Genomic DNA, 21,723 nt, shown 5'->3' with positions numbered 1-21,723 from the left:
GTATGGAAATAGGAAATACACATATATAGACAATATTAGTGAATTGACTTGACATATCAACGATATAAGGATGAGGCTTAGAAACGGGGAAATACGAGGCTGTGCCGAGCTATTTCCCCGTTTCGGGCCGAATCCTTATATCGTTGATATGTCAAGTCAATGCACTATTATTGTCTTTATACTGCAATCTAAAGAAAAACAACATTTCAATTGTTGTTTAATGCGTTTAGGTTATTTATTTGATTTAAATATTTGGGAAAATCCCCTTTAAAAAGGCCTCATATCATGCTCGCGGAGAAATATACAACACAAATTGAAATGTACATTTTTACCTGTTGAATTCCACACTCGATGGTGAACGAAATCGTTTGAGTATGGACTAAAATATCAATCATAAGCATAAAACATAATGATTAATAGGTTGCAAACAAAAGATATTAACAAATGATATATGTTTTTCCATTGCAAAAGAAACAAGGTTGAGTCGTTCCACGCATCGTTGTATGCATTGGAAACAAGAACAGGTTAAAGAGGTCGTATGAATAATCAAATATTATTTCGGGAACTTCTATTTAAATATTCATGAGGAAAAGTGATATCGGCATAGGCGGATCCAGGGGGGGGGGGGGGGGGCTGGGGGGCCCGCCCCCCCCCCCCTTTCGTGGGAAAAATTTGGTTGATTATATAGGGAATCATTGAAGCATGACTGGAGCGCCCCCCCCCCCCCCCCTTAGGTCAGTCAGCGGGCCCCCCTTAGGAAAAGTTCTGGATCCGCCACTGATCGGGTCAGTGACTGTATATGACATAGAAATATACAGTCAACACATTTTGACTGCTCAAATAGAAGGAGTGCAGTATACATTTTTTTTTATTTTGCTTTATGGAAATATGTACTTTTTCATGAAGTTATGAATAGTTTTGACAAAAATATTATCGACATAAACCCCACCGAGACGATTAACCACCATCAATATAGCCATGGCCAGTAAAAATATTGGGTCCGCAAAATTAATTTGTTTACCCCTAGACAACCTATAAGAAAACCATTAAAATGCATCACTGGTAAGAGTTCTTTGAGTTCAAGAAAAATAAAGTATGAAAAACTTAATTTCAGATTGATTTTCGGTCTAGAAAATTGAATGTGTTTGCCTTTTTTTTGCAAGGGTCTAAAACCAGTTAACTTGTGCCCGTCCGAGATTACTCCGAGTCTTGACTTCCTACGCTCATGGGCCTAGCTTGTCTTGCAAAACAGCCGTTTGGAGTCCGAGTAATATTTGAGTAATGGTATGATTGCTAATGAGACAACTCTCCACCGGACTGAGACCAAATAATGTAGCACTAATATGACTAAGCAGTTTACAATTAAATGTCGGCATATGGCCTCCAACAATGAACAAAACTCATACTGCATAGTCATATATATATGAATCAGATTGAATGTAAAATTTGAAATACTATGTTTTAAAAGAAAGAAACGCTTATCATACATAACAGATTTACCGATTTCAAAATAAATTTACTCTAATATATATACATTTTGTACTTAGCTTACTGGCAGGAATTAATATGTATAGTATTATGGGTCAAGCTAGTCTTACAAATATGCCTCGGAGTCATCTTTTCATAAATGATTTTAAGCTGATATTTTAGTGATTTATTACTTTTTTTTTAAACGAAGCTCGGTGGAAGCTTGATAATAAAAGCAATGCATATACATGTATATAGCAAATTTGCAAAATAAATGAAAAGAAAATACGAAAATTAAGGAAAATGTAAATATCGCTACAAGAGTTTTGTGTTCCAGGACTAGGCTTAAATAAAAAAACAACACACAAATTCAAAAAAGCTGTTAACCGAATACACCCTTAGATGGGAATTAAATTTCACGAAAGTCGCTAAATACATGTAGGATGTAATTCTAAAAAAAACACTTTTCTCCCTTTCATAATGTACAGTATAGACCTGGATGTTGTTCCATAAAAAAATCAATTGAACTAGACTAAGTGGTTCATATGTCAAATGTTTGTGTTTTGAATAGTAACAACAGGCATATATTGGTGTGGAAAACTTAATTTAAAAGAAGTTTAAATGAAGGTTTTCTTCGAATAATAATGCGTTTTTTCGTTCCCTAGTGGTGTGATGTTACAACGAAAATTTATTGTTGATAATATTTCATATAATTATTTATTTCTCTTTTCAGCATTTGTAAAGAAGTGGCTTCATCTTTCTGGTTACTATTCATGTGTTGTGTATTAATGTATCGCAACACTTTATAGTTATTGGACAGGTTAAACTCAGACGACGAATCATCCAAACAGCATCAGATCTTTTGTGATTCCAGCTGATTTCAGATCACTAGCAATACATGATAATAGAAAGTTTGAAAGTTCCAGTTCGTGTAACTGATTTGATTAAATGATTAACAAATATTGAAATTTTAAAATACAGAAAAAAGATACAAGTTTAATAATGATTGTAATAAAGAAAATGTAAGTTTTGTTAATAAAATGAAAGGCTCAAGTACTAGAAGATCCTGACATGATGTACTGACTCATTGGAAGATGTATACAGCAAGTCCAGAGATACTGACAATATCCAGTACGTACAGATCATAGACACTGTGCACTAGTATCAATAATAGATTATTTTTAAATATTGCATTGTGGTACACGTTTTATTGTATACAGGCAATTGCGGGAAACAAATCTCCTTAATTTATACATTGGATGCCAATGGGGTTTCTCATAGACACAAAACAAAATTATTATGCAGGTTTAAATATAACGCACCTCATATTTAGCATTTTAATAAAGGTACAGTCACCAATCCGTTTTGTAGAGTGTTTGTCCTGGATGACTTAGTTCATCAGAAATTCCCAAGGTTGATGGTCATTGGGCAAATTCGTTTGATTGATAAAATGCCATACAAGATGAGCAGCATTTTTTTTTAATTTTGTCCAGTTGATTTCTGAAAGCCTTGGAAACTACTAAACTTGATATGATTTCAGCTGGCAATTGCATTAAGCTTATTTAAAAAAAAAATTCTATGAACATTCGAAACATGAGCATATCAGATTTGAAAATTATAGTCCTGATGTCATCATATATAAATGTATTGTCTCGAGACCACAATAGTCAATAACATGTATACCTCATGTCTTACATAATGGTATTCAAATTCAGAAAAATAACATTAAAATTGGCTAATTATTGGAAACTTACCGGTAGTACATTGACATAGTTTTATAAATATATAAATTGTTGACATCAGCATTCACATGGTCAACTAGCACTTTACAATTCAGACTCAGTTTGTTGGTCAAGTATACATTTCACACTCTGACCTATGATGTCACATTCTCAATATGCATTAAACTGGCCACTGGACATGAACAAAGACTAAAAATATAATCTTCCCGGCATTCATCAGTAGCTTTTTTTTTATGTTTACTTGATTGTTTTCATGTGCATTAAACACACATCAAAACCTTAGGAAATGTACTGTGTGATATATTGGTGGATTAATACTAAAATCCAATTGATTAGAAAGCAGCATTTAAATTCGTGTCATAATGAAAAATGGTACATGTCTGCAAGGTTGTGATGCCAGAATCCCTATATTTTGGGAAGCCAGCATCCGGATATTTTGGTATGTCAGCATCCAGATATATTGAGATGCCAGCATCCCGATATTTTGGGATGCCAGCATCCGAATATTTTGGGATGCCAGCATCCCGATATTTTGGGATGCCAGCATCCCGATATTTTGGGATGCCAGCATCCGGATATTTTGGGATGCCAGCATCCGGATATATTGGGATGCCAGCATCCGGATATTTTGGGATGCCAGCATCCAAATATATTGAGATGCCAGCATCCCGATATTTTGGGATGCCAGCATCCAGATATATTGGGATGCCAGCATCCGAATATATTGAGATGCCAGCATCCCAATATTTTGGGATGCCAGCATCCAGATATATTGGGATGCCAGCATCCAAAAGTATTGGGATGCCAGCATCCGGATATTTTGGGATGCCAGCATCCAGATATATTGGGATGCCAGCATCCGGATATTTTGGGATGCCAGCATCCAGATATGTTGGGATGTCAGTTTCCGGATATGTTGGGATGCCAGAATCTATAAATAATTGGAAGCCAGCATCCAAACGTTGAGGTATTCAATATGAAATTAAAAGAATTACATCAGCATCTATCAAAGGTGAAGATGCAATTTTAATCGTTTTCTTCATTATCCGCAGACACTTTTTTGAAATATGCTATGTACAGAAATAAGAAGTGCTTTTTATACAAAACAATTTCACAACTACAAAAGTTATTAATATAATCGAGAGAGCATCCATAATCTTTAAGACCCAATAAAATTCATTATGTAGCATCTACTATTCATAGAAATAAATGAATCAGTATGATTTTTGGTAAAATGAGCATATGTTGATACTTAAACAAATGCAATATAGTAGAAATATTCCAAATATGGAACATGGCCATAACATTTTCTCTGGACATTGAAAAATTTAGTAGAATACAACATAATTTTACCATAAAAATTCAAAAATTGTCAAAAAATTCTCTTTAAGCATATGAGAATTACAAATTTTAGTTGAGAACACATTAGTTATACTTTACCTTCACATTCAGGTGGGCATTCATCTTGTCCAATAGTCTGAATATATAAATTAAGAAAAGAAAAGTTTTAGAAGCATCTTCTTATTTTTATACAATAACAAAAGAAACCATATGACAATGTTCTTACTAAGGACAAATACATAAGCATTCTAGCAGGGTTGAAAGAGTTTTTTTTCAAACCCATCCCTTTTAATCCTTGAAAAATGAACTAACAAAAGATAAAAAAAAAGGGAGTGCAACAAAAATCCGTAACTCTTTAATAACAATATATTTTATAATTTATAACAGTCACACAAATGTTATAAGGTTAACATCATTTAAAGAAATCATGACAGAAAATGAAGCTCTTGATTATTGTACCATGTATGTAATATTGGCGCAATGTAGTATGATACAAACTTGAAACTGAAGTAGAAATGTCTGTAAGACAGACCACAGACTGAATGCACAAATAAGACGATTATTCTTGTTTTTTCCATGCAGTTCAATAAAATTTAGTGCCACCCATTATCTCAATAATCAAAATGGAAAGGCCTTAGTTCTTGATTAATAAGACGTTAACACTTCATATCAACTGGTAGGTTGATGTTACATATGGAATGTAAACATTCATTAAAGAAAAATGTAAAACTACAAACCTCGTCTAGTATCCAGTAGAGGTGCGTTTCGTGGATTATCTTCTTCTCACAAGTCCATGTCTTCCTTTTCTTTACTTCATTCAGAGTTATAAAACAAATTTCATCACAACAAAGGACCCCAACTTCTGTGTCAAACAATTTCAAAATGTCAACTTTTTTAATATCTTTTCCAATACAGGCATAGTAAAATTGCAGAACGTTTGTTAGAGCAAATGTAAGACATTCTTGGAGGCTTGCTGCTATGTCTGGGGATATTTCTAATCTGGATACCTTATTAATCAGGTTTATAACTATTCTGTCGCCTTTCATGTGCATTCTACACTCGTTGTTATCATCAATCGAAAATGCAGCTGCTTGGTAGTATAGACATTGTCGTCCATCTTGCTCTTTTATGGGAAGAACATTCAATACTGAACCAATAAGCTTGAATATGAGGGCTGCTGGTATGGAAGATTTTTTCAGACGATATGACAGACATATCATTTTGTCTGCCATTTCCTCCATGTTGAGGAAGGCGGTTGGAGCTTCTTCTTTAATCATGCATGGAACTAAGAAGAACTCGGTTGATCTTTCGGTGCCATTGTATTGCTTCGGTTCCACAAGTATGTCCAGATGAATTAGGACTTCAATAATGAATTTTTTCAGGTCATCACTTGGTACAAGTTGTTTGAAATGAGTTTGTTCCCATAGTTTATAAAGATCTGTTCTACGGATTACTCCAGTCCTACTCAATACTGGCAAAATTTCTTTAATGTCATCATCTTTTGGCCAAAACATTTCATCAGTGACAAAAGATCGCATAACATTTACAAGTGCTGATGGCTGAACAACTATAAAGTTATTAATACCATGTTCCCCAAAATACAACAATTTTCCAAGGGAATGTTGAATTCTGAGAAAATGTTCAAACTGAGAATCAGTTAGAGCCAGATCACCATTCTGTTCATTGACTTTCTGTAGTTCAGATTTTCTAACAAAATTTCTCTCGACTGTTTTCATCTCTGATATCTGTAACTCCAAAGGAACCCATGCTACTGGCATTTGCTGACCCCAGGATGGTTGCTCAAATGCTATGTCAACCAAATACCTGGTTAGATTTTGCATTTCAGGGTCATATTGGTTTCTTGCATCAAAGAAAAATATAGTATGGTAGATTATATGTTCATTGAGATCATATGAAGAAAATATCTTTGTCAATTCTTTAATGAACATTGCTTTTCTCTCATCACGGTCATCCTGTAATGATACAAATTAATTGCGCCAAGTTAGCAAATGCATAAATATATATATTATTTAGACAACAGTAGAGATTGAAACTATGGTTACTTAAAGACCAAATAACATTCAAATCAGAACAAGGTGACCCCTAGAGCATTAATCGCTAACTTGCTTCAATATGCCATTTTGATATTTATTTTTACCTTTAGTAGCAATGTTTGTTCATTTGATAAAGGACTTTCCGTTTTGAATTTTCCTTGGAGTATCTTTCTTTCCACTATAGTTTTTTACTAAATGGGCAAAAAGGTAAACAAAATTATCATCCAGGCCATGTTCAGAACTGATTGGGCTCAACATAGTCATGATAGTAACTACCTCAATTTTCCTTTAAATTTATTAATATACTCACCATAGACACCAGGACTAGAATTGTGTACGCCATACGCAATATCGACTTCAAATAACTCATCAGTGACGTGCAAATAAATAAAGTTAAAAAGACCACAGAGAGCACGAAGTTGGCGAGCATTGAGGGCTCCAAGTCATTTTTCCTATTCAAAAGTTCTCTCTATTTGTTACAGTTTTCAAGATATTAAACAACAAGAGTCCACACGTTTAAATATCCCCCCTGCTTTACTTATTATGAAAACTCGTTAAATAACAAATACACTCAACAATCAAACTGAAAGTACATTATCAAAGGGCAAAATCAAAAAATCAAACACATAAAACGTATGGAAACAACTGTCATGTTCCTCACTGGGTACAGGCAATTCCGTATGTCAAAAAATGGTGGATTAAACCTTGTTCAATAGCGAAACATCTCACTCGTATGACAGTTACAAAAAAAATCCATTATATTGACAACTGGAGGTAGTCAGAGTGAAAGCAAACCGGATTTCCTGCAGAAGTCGAACCCTGAACAGTTGTGTTAGTATGAACACTACATTTAAGCATAAAACAGCTCTGAATTTGGATTGTTTGAATATTAGACACATCATACCTATTATAGTCAAATATCCAAAATCTAGGTACATTGTTAGAATCAGCATATCAAAGACCAACAGGAATTCAATTTTGATGAAATCAAACAAAATATTAATTTAGGACCCTTCGGACCTCAATGTGAACCAATTTGATAAAAGAGCCCAAAATTATTCGTCTAAACATCAGCCCAATATTCTTCCCTCGCCGGGATTCGAGCTACTGAGATATCGTGACACCTAAAATCACCAGCGCTGTATCCGAAGTGCTAGACCACTCGACAACATTGGTTTCACAAAATTGAAGCTTTCGGTAGCCGGGTGTTACCTTTCCTCGTCAGTTTTAATCTACCGTCGTAATACAGTACATAATATATACGGCATATATATATATAAACAAATCTACATTTAAAACAACGTTCAAACCTATGATTTCGTTGGATACAAACCGCAATTTTATACGTGTACATGTAACAAATTTCGTTGTAGAGGGATCATTGACGATTGACAAATAATTTGACCACAAGGTGTAACAAAATAGATCTCTATATTAATTTGATACTAAGTAGAAAATAATAATCTTGCGGCAAAGATGGTTAATCACAACATGAAGTGCTAAATTTTATATAATAATAAGCACTTTTGCTACTGCATAGGTCTACAGGGCCGTAACTGGGGTTCGAATTCAGGGGAGGCAGGGTTTTGGGGGCCGCCGATTGAGGCCCCCAAGATAGGGGGGTTGGGGGCACAGCCCCCCGCCGATTTTTTTTCTCTCAGTCAATGGCTAAAAATGACCCGTTTCCCTTCGATTTCCTTACTTTATGAAACGTCAGTTTTGCTTGAACCTGGAAGCAATTTTTATGCAAAAACAAGCTGAGATTGCTGTTCGGGGTGAGCCAAGGCTCCGTCTTGAAGGCCGTACTTTGACTTATAATTATTAACATTAAAATTCATCGTGGCCGCCGATTTTTTTCTCTTAGTAAAATGGCTAAAAATAACCAGTTTTCCTTCGATTTCCTGACCGTGACTATAAGAAACATCAGTATTGCTGGATCCTGGGAGCAATTTTTATGCAAACAATTATTATCTGTATTTAAAGATATTTTTGTTAGAAATCAAACTGGTAAGTTAAAAAAACATATAAAGCAAGATTAAAGAACGCAAGATTTTTTTTTATCGAGGACCTTGAATTTCAATATTGTTGAAAGCTGAACAGACATGTTAATAACTACAACCAGGTACTTTCTATGCTAGTATATACTTAGTATAGAAAATCCCTGCTGCAACAAATGGGAGGCATTGACCATAATGTTCTCGTACGATCGGGAGACGTTAAAAAACGACCCAACAGCTGATTCAGCCGGTAATGAATTTCCGATATCTTAAAAGATTCACAATACAAAGGTTACTTCCTCTGCTTAATTGAGCCCCTAGATAAATGTGAATAGTTATGTTTTATTCAAAATTGTCGATAGCAAAGTTTCATATGTGTTATTGTACGAATACTGAATAACAGACGGACGGCCACACGAAAAAAAAAAATAAATAAATACTGAAACGGTTTACTTTCGATCAAAAATCCGGAAAATGACAGACATATCACGTATCATGATAACAATGTTAAAACTGTAAGCTAGTGTTGTTTATAATATAAATTCAAGTTCTTCGTGTATATATTGTCTATATTTCATTTTTATTCTATTTGGTGTAGAAAATTCAGGGGAGGCAGTTGCCTCCCCTGCCTCATAGTGTAACGTGTAACCGGGCGATCAATGGATCCGTATCTGAATAAATCAGGATTTCAAGTGTTCAGCTCAATTTTTCACCACGACCAGTTGTCCTATTCAAAACAATTAACACATCCTTAAATTGATTCAAAACAAAAACTATATACACAGCACAATGCACATGAATCAAAATGCAAGGTGAAGTAACTCATTCACAATGCATAAACACACTGCCTCATTACAGAATATATACACACAATGTCACTTTGCAATCACTATGCAACATGTATCAGACCGATTTATTCACAATGTCACTAATATATAACTATGCAACATGAATACAGCCCTTTATAACACCATGTCACCAACAGATTACTTTGCAACATGCATCAACAAGTAAGTATCACATAAAACGTATAAACACAAAATCACATATATACAACTTCTATTTACAACATCCACACATATGTAGTATCACCTTGTTAGTCTGTAACTAACCACAATAACACAATGACACAATTACACTAGCTTGCACAATGTTTAATTCACAAGGAATATATATATAAACACAGCTGAACTCACGCACTAATTATCCTTTTGAGTTCCCACACAATGAATATTATCCAACTGGTAAGGTTTAACACAGTGCACTTTCACGAATACACTTCCACAATATTACAACTTGCAACACCAGCAAGTAAACACCTTGTATTTTCACTAATACAAATCTATGAAGTATTCACACTTCCACATAGTACAACTTGCAACACCAGCAAGTATACACCTTGTATTCTCATTAATACAAATCACTTATATATATCAGATTCACTTTATACATTGTATCACAATCACTATTGCAACATCCACATATAAATCCGAACACTATTTATATATCCTTTGGAATCACTTATTTCACTCTACTTACCAGTTGGAATATTTAATCCTGATGTTAACACTTCAACGGTCCACATATAACTGACAAAGTTTCTCTGTCTTGAGCTGGCTTATATACTACCATATGGAACGGTCCATTATACTTGAAGGGGTGAAAATCAAGACTATACCAATTTTAGGGGTGTTTTAAGTAATACATGGTGCTCCAACTATGGAGAAACTTATATACATATAAAACACAATTAACAGGGAAAGACAACTGGTGATTCACATAAAATAAATAAGCTATGACCGATTTTCGTTACACCACCCACGCCTTAAAAATCATGCGTCCTCGCATGACTCCTTGAATATATCTGACATGCTGATAAATCATCTATCAAAGTGGTCATTTTTCATACCCAAACTCTTACCATAGTGCAGTCACTATTTCCATTGGACATATCTTCTGACCACAACGTCAGGCTACCCTTTTGTCCATCAGGTCTTAACTGATGACATCACAAGGCACAACCCGTAGAAACAAAGTCTACATATGTCCTAATTCCAGTCAGCCATATCAAACATATTGAACTTTCTTCTATGCACAAACAATATTCACAGTATTTCTCTTTAATTTCCGAATAAAACAATTTAAAACTTCCTATTTCAAAATATCCTTGTTTCCAACATTAACCTCCTTCCTCATTAACGTCTGTAATTTTGAGCGTCACTGCCAAAGATTAATTTAAAAGGTCCCGAACAAATTTTGCCTCTGCAGCGGCCCCAAGGAGCCTACTCTTAACGAAATCTGCAGGAGGGGTCTTTTACATGCACAGGGCGTGACACGTTCCTGTACATGGGACCTCGGATTTAACGTCCCCATCCGACGGACTCAAATTTAACTATGTACACTATATACACTTCCAAACTACAAAACTACCTATATACACATATACATTGATCCTTTACCACGAAATGATTCCTCTTTTCAGGCTCACGATTACTTTCTTCTAAACAGTACAGTATCTCTTATTAATTAAACGCTATCTTTAATTCCTGAATCATTTTCCCTTTGTATTCAAAGAATAAGAGGATGAATTTGCACGTCAAAACTTTGTCTGAAACAATATTTCAATTTTTCAATTTCACTTGATAAATGTCCAATTTCCAAATCAAACAGATTTTCTACCCATTTCAATTTCAACTGACAGTCTGACTTAATGTTACTTCTCACTTAAAAAAAATGCACTATACTTTGACTACAAACACAACACACAAATAACTTTGAAATATTACAACTGGTTCAATCATACATTCATCATGTTCATATAAGTATTTACAGTAACGAAATCAACACATGAAATCCCACCGCTTGCCACCAAATTTGTAACGTGTAACCGGGCGATCAATGGATCCGTATCTGAATAAATCAGGATTTCAAGTGTTCAGCTCAATTTTTCACCACAACCAGTTGTCCTATTCAAAACAATTAACACATCCTTAAATTGATTCAAAACAAAAACTATATACACAGCACAATGCACATGAATCAAAATGCAAGGTGAAGTAACTCATTCACAATGCATAAACACACTGCCTCATTACAGAATATATACACACAATGTCACTTTGCAATCACTATGCAACATGTATCAGACCGATTTATTCACAATGTCACTAATATATAACTATGCAACATGAATACAGCCCTTTATAACACCATGTCACCAACAGATTACTTTGCAACATGCATCAACAAGTAAGTATCACATAAAACGTATGAACACAAAATCACATATATACAACTTCTATTTACAACATCCACACATATGTAGTATCACCTTGTTAGTCTGTAACTAACCACAATAACACAATGACACAATTACACTAGCTTGCACAATGTTTAATTCACAAGGAATATATATATAAACACAGCTGAACTCACGCACTAATTATCCTTTTGAGTTCCCACACAATGAATATTATCCAACTGGTAAGGTTTAACACAGTGCACTTTCACGAATACACTTCCACAATATTACAACTTGCAACACCAGCAAATAAACATCTTGTATTTTCACTAATACAAATCTATGAAGTATTCACACTTCCACATAGTACAACTTGCAACACCAGCAAGTATACACCTTGTATTCCCATTAATACAAATCACTTATATATATCAGATTCACTTTATACATTGTATCACAATCACTATTGCAACATCCACATATAAATCCGAACACTATTTATATATCCTTTGGAATCACTTATTTCACTCTACTTACCAGTTGGAATATTTAATCCTGATGTTAACACTTCAACGGTCCACATATAACTGACAAAGTTTCTCTGTCTTGAGCTGGCTTATATACTACCATATGGAACGGTCCATTATACTTGAAGGGGTGAAAATCAAGACTATACCAATTTTAGGGGTGTTTTAAGTAATACATGGTGCTCCAACTATGGAGAAACTTATATACATATAAAACACAATTAACAGGGAAAGACAACTGGTGATTCACATAAAAATAAATAAGCTATGACCGATTTTCGTTACAATAGGTAGTTACGGCCCTGGTCTACAACTCAACAAATCAACAACGAGAACAGCTAAAATCGTTTAAACTAAACCTGACCTTAATTCAGTCAGAGAAAAAAAACATATATAAATTTGAAAATGTTTCGTCTAATCGTTTTCATATTAATAAACTGACACGTTGGCAGCCTCCCGCCGTACATCCACAAATCATTAAACCATTGATCTTCGCAAAATCCGATTAGAAATGTTTGAGTAAAAGGTAAAAATGTCAACAACTGGGGTACAGCAGTTAACATTTTGCTATAATCTTAATCATTATAAAAAGAACATCTATGTCAACAAAGAAACAAGAATGTGTCCATAGTACACGGATGACCCACTCGAACTATCATTTTCTATGTTAAGGGAACCGTGAAATTGGGTTAAAATTCTAATTTACAATCCGATAGGGAACATGTGTACTAAGTGTCAAGTTGATTTGACTTCAACTTCAGCAACAAAATACCTTGACAAAAAACTTTAACCTGAAGCGGGACAGGACGGACGGACGCACAGATCGAAAAACATAATGCCCCTAGGTGGGGCAAAGAAACAAATTTAATTTCATACCTTACACATAATATACAAGTAGTTAGTATATTACTTAAAGCATAAGATAAAAACTTTTAACCGGTAGATTAAGTTGATGTTTGAAGGCCTTATCTATAGTACCCTACACATAGATATAAGAAGATGTGGTATGAGTGTTAATGTGACAACCTTCCATCCAAGTCATACATTTACGTTTTTAAAATGCGATTAATTAAAGTTTGTCCTTTGGTATTATAAGGCTTGTCGGTGAAGATTCCTGGCGAAGTTTGACTTTTAATAATCAAATACACCGTATCAACTATGGCGTTTGTTCTTACTTTAGATTGAAAAATATAAAAAAAAGTCCTTGATCCCGTAGAATTTAATATCTCTTAAACCGATGATTCTTTCATTTTCTCTTGTTGTATCCGAAAATAATGTGGAGTGTTTCAGTTTGAAATGATTAAGCCAAAGCTTGTTACTCGTACTATCAAAAATACATTGATTATATTCATATTGGTTTGCATTTCACAGTTTTTGAGTTAGCATTTCGTTTAAAGTATGACAAAGCCTTGCACGAATGTCTACAATATAAAAACAAAAATAAAATAATGAAGTAAATCGTAAAATGATCGTATTACTGATTTAAAGTTACTGTTAAAAAACATGTATACTAATTATGTTTCCTTAAGATCTTGCCCCGAGCAGAGAGAAAAGTTCTGATTAATTATATATTTTTTGGATTAAAAATAGCAATCAATATACTGGACAATTGATCTATCAAATTAATTACCACGACGACAATATTGAAAGAAAACATAACTATAATGATTTCAATACAAATTTATATCAAATCTATCAAAATTGAAAAAAAGTCCGGTTAACCGGTTATCGTTTTTGGTATTCGGTATTCGGTCGTTCAAACGGTTAACCGGTTAACCGTTGACAACACTAATAAAAAGACATAATTAGTAAAACATTGACCAACAAACAATAAAAATGCAGTCAAGGCCAGATGAATCAATCCATACAACATAAACATTATGCAATCAATCCATACAACAAAAATAGTTGACTTATTGCTTATTGTAATATAGCATCTGAGAAACAGATATAAACATGAAAACTTAACCAATGAACCTTGAAATGAGGACAAGGTCAGATGAATATTGACGTGCAGACATGCTCACCTAAGAATAATTATAAATACCAAATTTAGTTGACATACTGCTTATAGTATAAGGCCGTGTTCACATTTTAAAATCTAAACTCGGTGTTGTGTTAGTGTAACTCATACATAAACTAAACATAATTACGTTCCCATTGATAAAGCTCATGTAGTTTAAATCATGTTTTGTCTACATGCAGTCGATAGTCGATGTAGGCCTTGTGTAGGTTAAGTGTACACAAAACTAGGGATTCAAAACTTTAATTTTCCCATGTTCATTTACAAAAGAAACAATTTCTATAAAATTGATACTTATAACACTTATTAATAAAGTTCTTTACAGACATACTTGTCTAAACCTGATATATTTATTTGTTATAAACACAGTTTACGTAGCCTTATTAACGGTACATCCCTTACCAAGACTCATCCATCAGCATTGCCGAACACATAATTCATTTGAAAAGGTCTTCCCGAATCGACTGGACGTACACACTGACAGAAATATTTGCCACTGGTCTTTACTAAAACAAGTATTCACTCATAAATGCATTACTGAAAAAAGGTTGAGGTTAATTGTTTGTTTGTGTAGTATCTCAGATCCGTTAAAATACAATTATAAATGAAAAATAAAAACATTACCCCCTCCCTTTGGCAAATACTCATTGGAGAAAAAATACCATTTGAAACAATCAGAAAATATAGAAATGTAAGGATCCTTAACATCGCAATTCTTTTTCTTCGTCTGTAAGCACGCTGATGCAGCCTACGTTTTAATGCGTGATCGAGACAACTTTAAACTACTGCAAATCATCCAAAATGACTTTCTCAAAGGAGCAACCTCTTTACTTCAAGAAAACTAGAGGCTCACAAGAGCCTGTGTCGTTCACCTTGGTCTATGTGCATATTAAACAATGGACACAGATAAATTCATGACAAAATTGTGTTTTGGTGATCATGATGTGTTTGTAGATCTTACTTTACTAGATATTCTTCTTGCTACAATTATCTCTATCTATAATGAACATTGGCCCTGCAATTACAGTGGAAAATATATTCTAAAAATTTACAAGAATTTATGAAAACTGTAAAAAATGACTATAAAGGGCAATAACTCCTTAAGGGATACTGACAATTTTGGTCATGTTGACTTATTTGTAGATCTTACTTTGCTGAACATTATTGCTGTTTACAGTTTATCTCTATCTATTATAATATTCAAGATAATAACCAAAAACTGCAGAATTTCCTTAAAATTTATTAATTCTGGGGCAGCAACCCAACAACAGGTTGTCTGTTTTGTCTGACAATTTCAGGGCAGATAGATCTTGACCTAATAGATTATTTTACCCCATGTCAGATTTGCTCTAAATGCTTTGGTTTTAGAGTTATAAGCCAAAATCTACATTTTACCCCTATGTTCTATTTTTAGCCATGGCGGCCATCTTGGTTGGTTGGCAGGGCCACGTCACACATTCTTAAAACTAGATACCCAAATGATTATTGTGGCCAAGTTTGGTTAAATTTGGTCCAGTAGTTTCAGAGGAGAAGATTTTTTAAAAGAATACAAAAATTTTAGAAAAATGGTTAAAAATGACTATAAAGGGCAATAACTCCTTAATGGGTTAACTGACAATTTTGGTCATGTTGACTTATTTGTAGATCTTACTTTGCTGAACATTATTGCCGTTTACAGTTTATCTGTATCTATAATAATATTCAAGATAATAACCAAAAGCTGCAAAATTTTCTGAAAATTACCAATTCTGGAGCAGCAACCCAACAACGGGATGCCTGATTAGTCTGAAATTTTCAGGGCAGATAGACTTTGACCTAACGAAAAAATTAATCTCGTCAGATTTGCTTTAAATGCTTTGATTTCTGAGATTTTAGCCAAAAACTGCATTTTACCCTATGTGCTATTTTTAGCCATGTCGGCCATCTTGGTTCGCAGGCAGGGTCATCGGACACATTTTTTAACTACATACCCTAATGATAATTGTGGACCAGTTTGGTTAAATTTGTCTCAGTAGTTTCAGAGGAGAAGATTTTTGTACAAGATAACAAAAAGTTACGAAAAATTGACAAAAATTGACTATAAAGGGCAATAACTCCTTAAGGGGTCAACTATGTTCTATTTTTAGCCATGGTGGCCATCTTGGTTGGTTGGCAAGGTCAACGGACACATTTTTTAAACTAGATACCCCAATGATGATTGTGGCCAAGTTTGGTTAAATTTGGCCCAGTAGTTTCAGAGGAGAAGATTATTGTAAAAGTTAACGACGGACGCAGGACGACGACGGACGACGGACGCCAAGTGATGAGAAAAGCTCACTTGGCCCTTTGGGCCAGGTGAGCTAAAAAAAGATGTCGCAGGATATAAGACTTGACTTCCTGATCAATTCTACCCATGCAATTGCTTTAGTTGTCTAGAAATAAGCCAGAAACAACATTTTACCCATGTGTTCATTTTGTTGCACCAGTAATAATATGTGTTGGTAAAAAAAATCCTTGGATACAATTTTAACACTAGATATAAAATGAAATATTCTAATATGACGTCCACAATGAGATACACAAGATATATGAGATGTAAGCATTTACTGAATGTGGGTAATTGAATGGGATGAAAGAACTTTTATCTTTTTGTCTATGAGACATTTCTAACTGATAAATGCTTTATATAAATACAAACAATAAATAAATGGAGAATTGTCCATGGAACACAGATGATGACCGCTTGCATATAACGTTATTAAGGCACAGAACAGTATAAGTGACACCATCAAAATTCAAACTTGATCTGTGTTTTGTGGTAATAAGCATTGTGTATAGGATTCATAACATTTGGTTAAGGCAAACTGCAAAATTAGAGAACGGAAACATTCTCCATTTGTAAGGGGTATAACTCTCGAACGGTATAAGTGACTCCACTGCAATTTGAAAATCTGTGTTTTGTGGTAATAAGCATTGTGTATAAGATTCATAACATTTGGTTGAAACTAATGTTAGAGAATGGAAACGAAAAACTCAGCAATGTTTTCTATTTATAATGGGGTATAACTCTAGAACAGTATAAGAGACAAAATTCAAAATTTTGTTTAAGATCTGTGTTTTATGGTAATATGCATTGTGTATAAAACACATACCATTTGGGTGAGGCTAACTTAGTCAGGGAACGGAAATGAAAAACTAAAGTAAGAGAACGGAAACCAACGTTGGGACGAACGGACGTACGTACAAACGGACAAGGGTAAAATTATATGCCCCCTCCGCTACGACAGGGGCATAAAGTCTGCCAGAAGGGGTAAGTTAGTACCTATTGTAATACATGTACTGATAAATTGTGTTGTGTGTGAAAAAGGGGAAGGGAAATACCACCACTGTGGTTGAATAGTGTGATGGGCTGCACTCTCATTGGTTCGAGACTGATATAATCAAACATCTACCTGCTGTTTTATAACTTACTCGAGGAAAGGCATCACCATGGGTTGCTGCAAATAATATCTTCGGTAGTTTGTGTTCATCAACAAATACATCTACACAGTAGGTCAAAATAGAGTCAATCCAATGCTTCAGAATAGCTGTAAAGATATTACACCAAGAAACTGAATTCAAATACTTTCATCTCAACTTTTTTTCATGTTTATGAGTTTAAATTTAATATGGATAGATTTGATACAGGTCTGAATTTGGAATATAATTTTGTAATTAAATGTTTGACACATAACAGGTTTCTGACACACAATAAATGTAGTCAAAGAACCTTGAAATTGGTTATATCATTTGAATTTATATTAATTTTTTTCCCTTTTGTGCAATACACTATTCTGTTGCGAATTGACAGCTAACTACCTCAATACAATTCAACATTTCTTAATGCATATTGAACAAGCACTGTAAGGGTGGTAATCAAACATGCACAACATTGTTCTTTAAATGAATTTGGATTGCCTCCCTTACACTGCCTTCGTTGTCTTAATTATCCTTTAACCAGAAAAAAACTTTGTTTCCCTCCTTTTTTGTCCTTAATTCCTATATGGTTTAAGCCATAACCCCCAAAGTCAATCCCAATCGTCCCTTTGTAGTATACAAGCTTGTGATATAATTTCAGAGAGATTTATACTAAAACACAAGTTATTGTCTGGAATCTACAAAAATGCTTATTTGGGCCCCTTTTTCAATTTTATATGAGTTTCTTAGAAGAAGTAGATTTATTTTTCAAAGACATCCGAAATTTGTAGCTTAATTCTTAAATTATATAACGGAACAGGATAACTATGTCCCCCGCGTTGCACACATTGTATCTGTCCATGGACAATAACTAAAAATAACTTATTATTTTGTTCCTTAGAACTTTTAATAAAATATTTAAGTCTTGATAGCAAATGCAATATTTTTTCAAAGTTCACTTGCATAACTCTTCTTAAAATATTTGATCGCCACTGATATTCGAAATTTCCCCAGACATTGCTGGTAAAAAATCTATGATATTGCTTGATTAAAACCTGACAAGAATTGTACACATGAGAGCGGTAAGAAAGCAATATTTCATATCATTAATATTTCCAGGGATAACAAATCTTTTCAAAATAGTTATTTGGCACTGATTTTGAACTTGTCCGTAACATTGCTAATATAGAACTATTATATTAGTTTTATACAAATCTTGCAAGAATTGTACACACGAGAGCGCTAACACGACCGCACGTACAGATGGACGCCTTGACGCCTGATTTTTCTTAGCCCCATACTCCAAACCCAATCAAACACAGTGCGCGGGGCACAATGCTATTTTTTCCAAACGACAAGCCTTCTGCGAGTATTACCGGTTGAAAATTCATTATACTGGAACAAAGTCCTATACTTTATTTGTAACATGTCATGAAGTTCATCATATAACAAATATCAAGGCAAACATGGTGAAAAAGGGTATGAACACTGTTTACTTGAGTGAATTTTTCAAGTCCAAGGACCAAAACTCTGCACAAATTCATCAGGCCGGTACATAATTCGCACTTGATTTGTAACACTTTATACCCATTATCAAATCATAATCTTCATGAACCAAGAAAGAGTGCGAAAATTTGAGTGAAGTCTATGGACCATAACTTTGGTTTAAGAATTCAAAAAGTAAAAAAATCAACCCTGATCTATAAAAAGTCATAAGGAAAATATAAATCAAATATCAGATTAATATCTTTAAGCACGAAGAAAGAAAGTGTGGAAAACTAATTTGCCGAACTGACGGATGGACAGACTGACTGAGTTCAAAAATTTTCGTTCGTTGGTAGGGAACTTATTAACATACCATACTCTTATAATATATAAATATTTGATCGACACTATCTTAAGAACTTGCCCGCGACAGTACTGACTTAACCTATGTTATAAGTTTATGAAAATCAGGCAAGAAATGTACATCATAAACATGTTTAACCCCGCCGCATTTTTGCGCCTGTCCCAAGTCAGGAGCCTCTGGCCTTTGTTAGTCTTGTATTATTTTAATTTTAGTTTCTTGTGTACAATTTGGAAATTAGTATGGCGTTCATTATCACTGAACTAGTATATATTTGTTTAGGGGCCAGCTGAGGGACGCCTCCGGGTGCGGGAATTTCTCGCTACATTGAAGACCTGTTGGTGGCCTTCTGCTGTTGTTTTTTTCTGTGGTCGGGTTGTTGTCTCTTTGACACATTCCCCATTTCCATTCTCAATTTTATATTGGAGTTCTTATAAGACCGGACGGACAGACGCATGGACGGAGGGCCCAATATTTCTGTGTCCCCAGCGACGGGTCGCACGGGGGAAAACACTCAAACAACAGCGAAGTCATTCGTATTACAACTATAAAAGTGTCAAATGCAGAATTATTACTACATGCCTTCAAGTGCATAAGAACTTTGCACCGATCTGTTTCAATGTTGCATAAACATTAGGAGGAGATTAAAAATGCACAAGTTTTATCCCCTTTAAACATTCTTATTTGTACTAATTTGTTATTTGCTTTCGTTCTACCTTTTTCAAACCTATTTAATCCTAAGTTTGTATTAATTTATATGTGAAATTAGGATAACATATTTGACTTGCCAAGGGACTAATAAATTCAATATTAACAACATTTTGCAAACTACAGATACAATGTATCTCATCATAATGCTATCATCAATACATAAATCTATTCAAAGTTCTACTGTAGATATACCGTGTTATGGTTTCTGTGACATGGAATATCCTCGATACTGTAATTATCAGAAATTAACTAAGTCATTCGAAACACTTTTGAATTTTGTTTTCTTTAGTATCCAAATGTTTGATTGGAGCCCAGGTCTGACGTACTGATTCAGAAGTCTTGTATATATAATGAGCTTTTTTAATGAAAAGTTAAAGTCATATGAAACTTCAAATTAAAAAAAAATGATGCATATGTTTTTATAACTAAATGGATAAATGGAAACCTATGTACATATACTTTTTTCTGAAGTGAATTCCTTTATTTGTCCAAACTTTCCGTATGCTGTTACCTCATCGTGACTTTTCTCGTAAAAATCTCGTAATCGCGATACGCAAGTGCGAAGGGGAACCCAAATATTCAGAGAGAGTCAACAAAAGTAAACATCGCCGTGTAGAGTAAACATGTTTACAATTAGTTTAGTGTAGTGTACACTGGTTTCACATTACATTTGTTCACATCTATACACCTTGTTTAGCTACCTGTACATAAGATTTGTTCCCACTTGTAAACTATATGTCATTTAAATGTTCATTACGTAGAACTGAATTCAAAATTTTGGGACAATTTTTGTTGCGGTAAAGGAACAATCATTTGACTCAAAATGGGGGGTGGGGTGGGAATGGAAATATTCCGATCCCCAATTTGATAAAAAAAAAAAAAAAAAATGGTCATACAGATGATAAAAAAAATATTCTGAATCAAGAGTTTCCCCATACATTATAGTGTTATTTAAAAAAAAAGTATTTGATCACCAGCATCGAAAAAAAGGAATAAAAACGTTCGCGCGAAAAAAAAAATCTGACTCAGATAAAAAAAAATAACCCTCCCCCATTTTTTAAGTTAAGTGGTTGCTACTTTATGAAAGCCATTTTTATAATTTGCAGTAGTTTGAATATACTAGAGATGTCTTGATTACGCATTAGAAAACGTTAGCTGCAGCATCGTGCTTACAGCCGAAAAAAGGATTGAGATATTAGGGATCACTACATTTTTATCTTTTCTGTTTGTTTCAAATGATATTTAATAAGGAGTATTCGGTAAAGCAATAGGGTAACGTTTTTTTTTAAATTTATTTTAAGTGTTATTTAACGGATCTGAGAAACTAGACAAACGTATC

The 21,723-nt window shown here is 34.1% G+C and overlaps 1 protein-coding gene across 1 annotated transcript in view; it reads right to left on the bottom strand.

Annotated features, from left to right (window-relative positions):
- The window catches only part of LOC143069527 (uncharacterized), a 52,450-nt gene that overhangs the window by 9,878 nt on the left and 20,849 nt on the right, over positions 1-21,723 (bottom strand). The window contains exons 3-5 of the mRNA XM_076244206.1: positions 17,843-17,958; positions 5,288-6,523; positions 4,650-4,686 (exon numbers count right to left, since the gene is read on the bottom strand). Of these exons, the coding sequence (XP_076100321.1) occupies positions 4,650-4,686; positions 5,288-6,523; positions 17,843-17,958 (1,389 nt within the window). The remainder of the gene's footprint in view (positions 1-4,649; positions 4,687-5,287; positions 6,524-17,842; positions 17,959-21,723) is intronic.

The sequence above is a fragment of the Mytilus galloprovincialis genome, chromosome 3 (assembly GCF_965363235.1).
Source record: "Mytilus galloprovincialis chromosome 3, xbMytGall1.hap1.1, whole genome shotgun sequence".
NCBI classification, from domain to species: Eukaryota; Metazoa; Mollusca; class Bivalvia; order Mytilida; family Mytilidae; genus Mytilus; species Mytilus galloprovincialis.
This window is presented reverse-complemented; position numbering and strand designations above follow the sequence as displayed.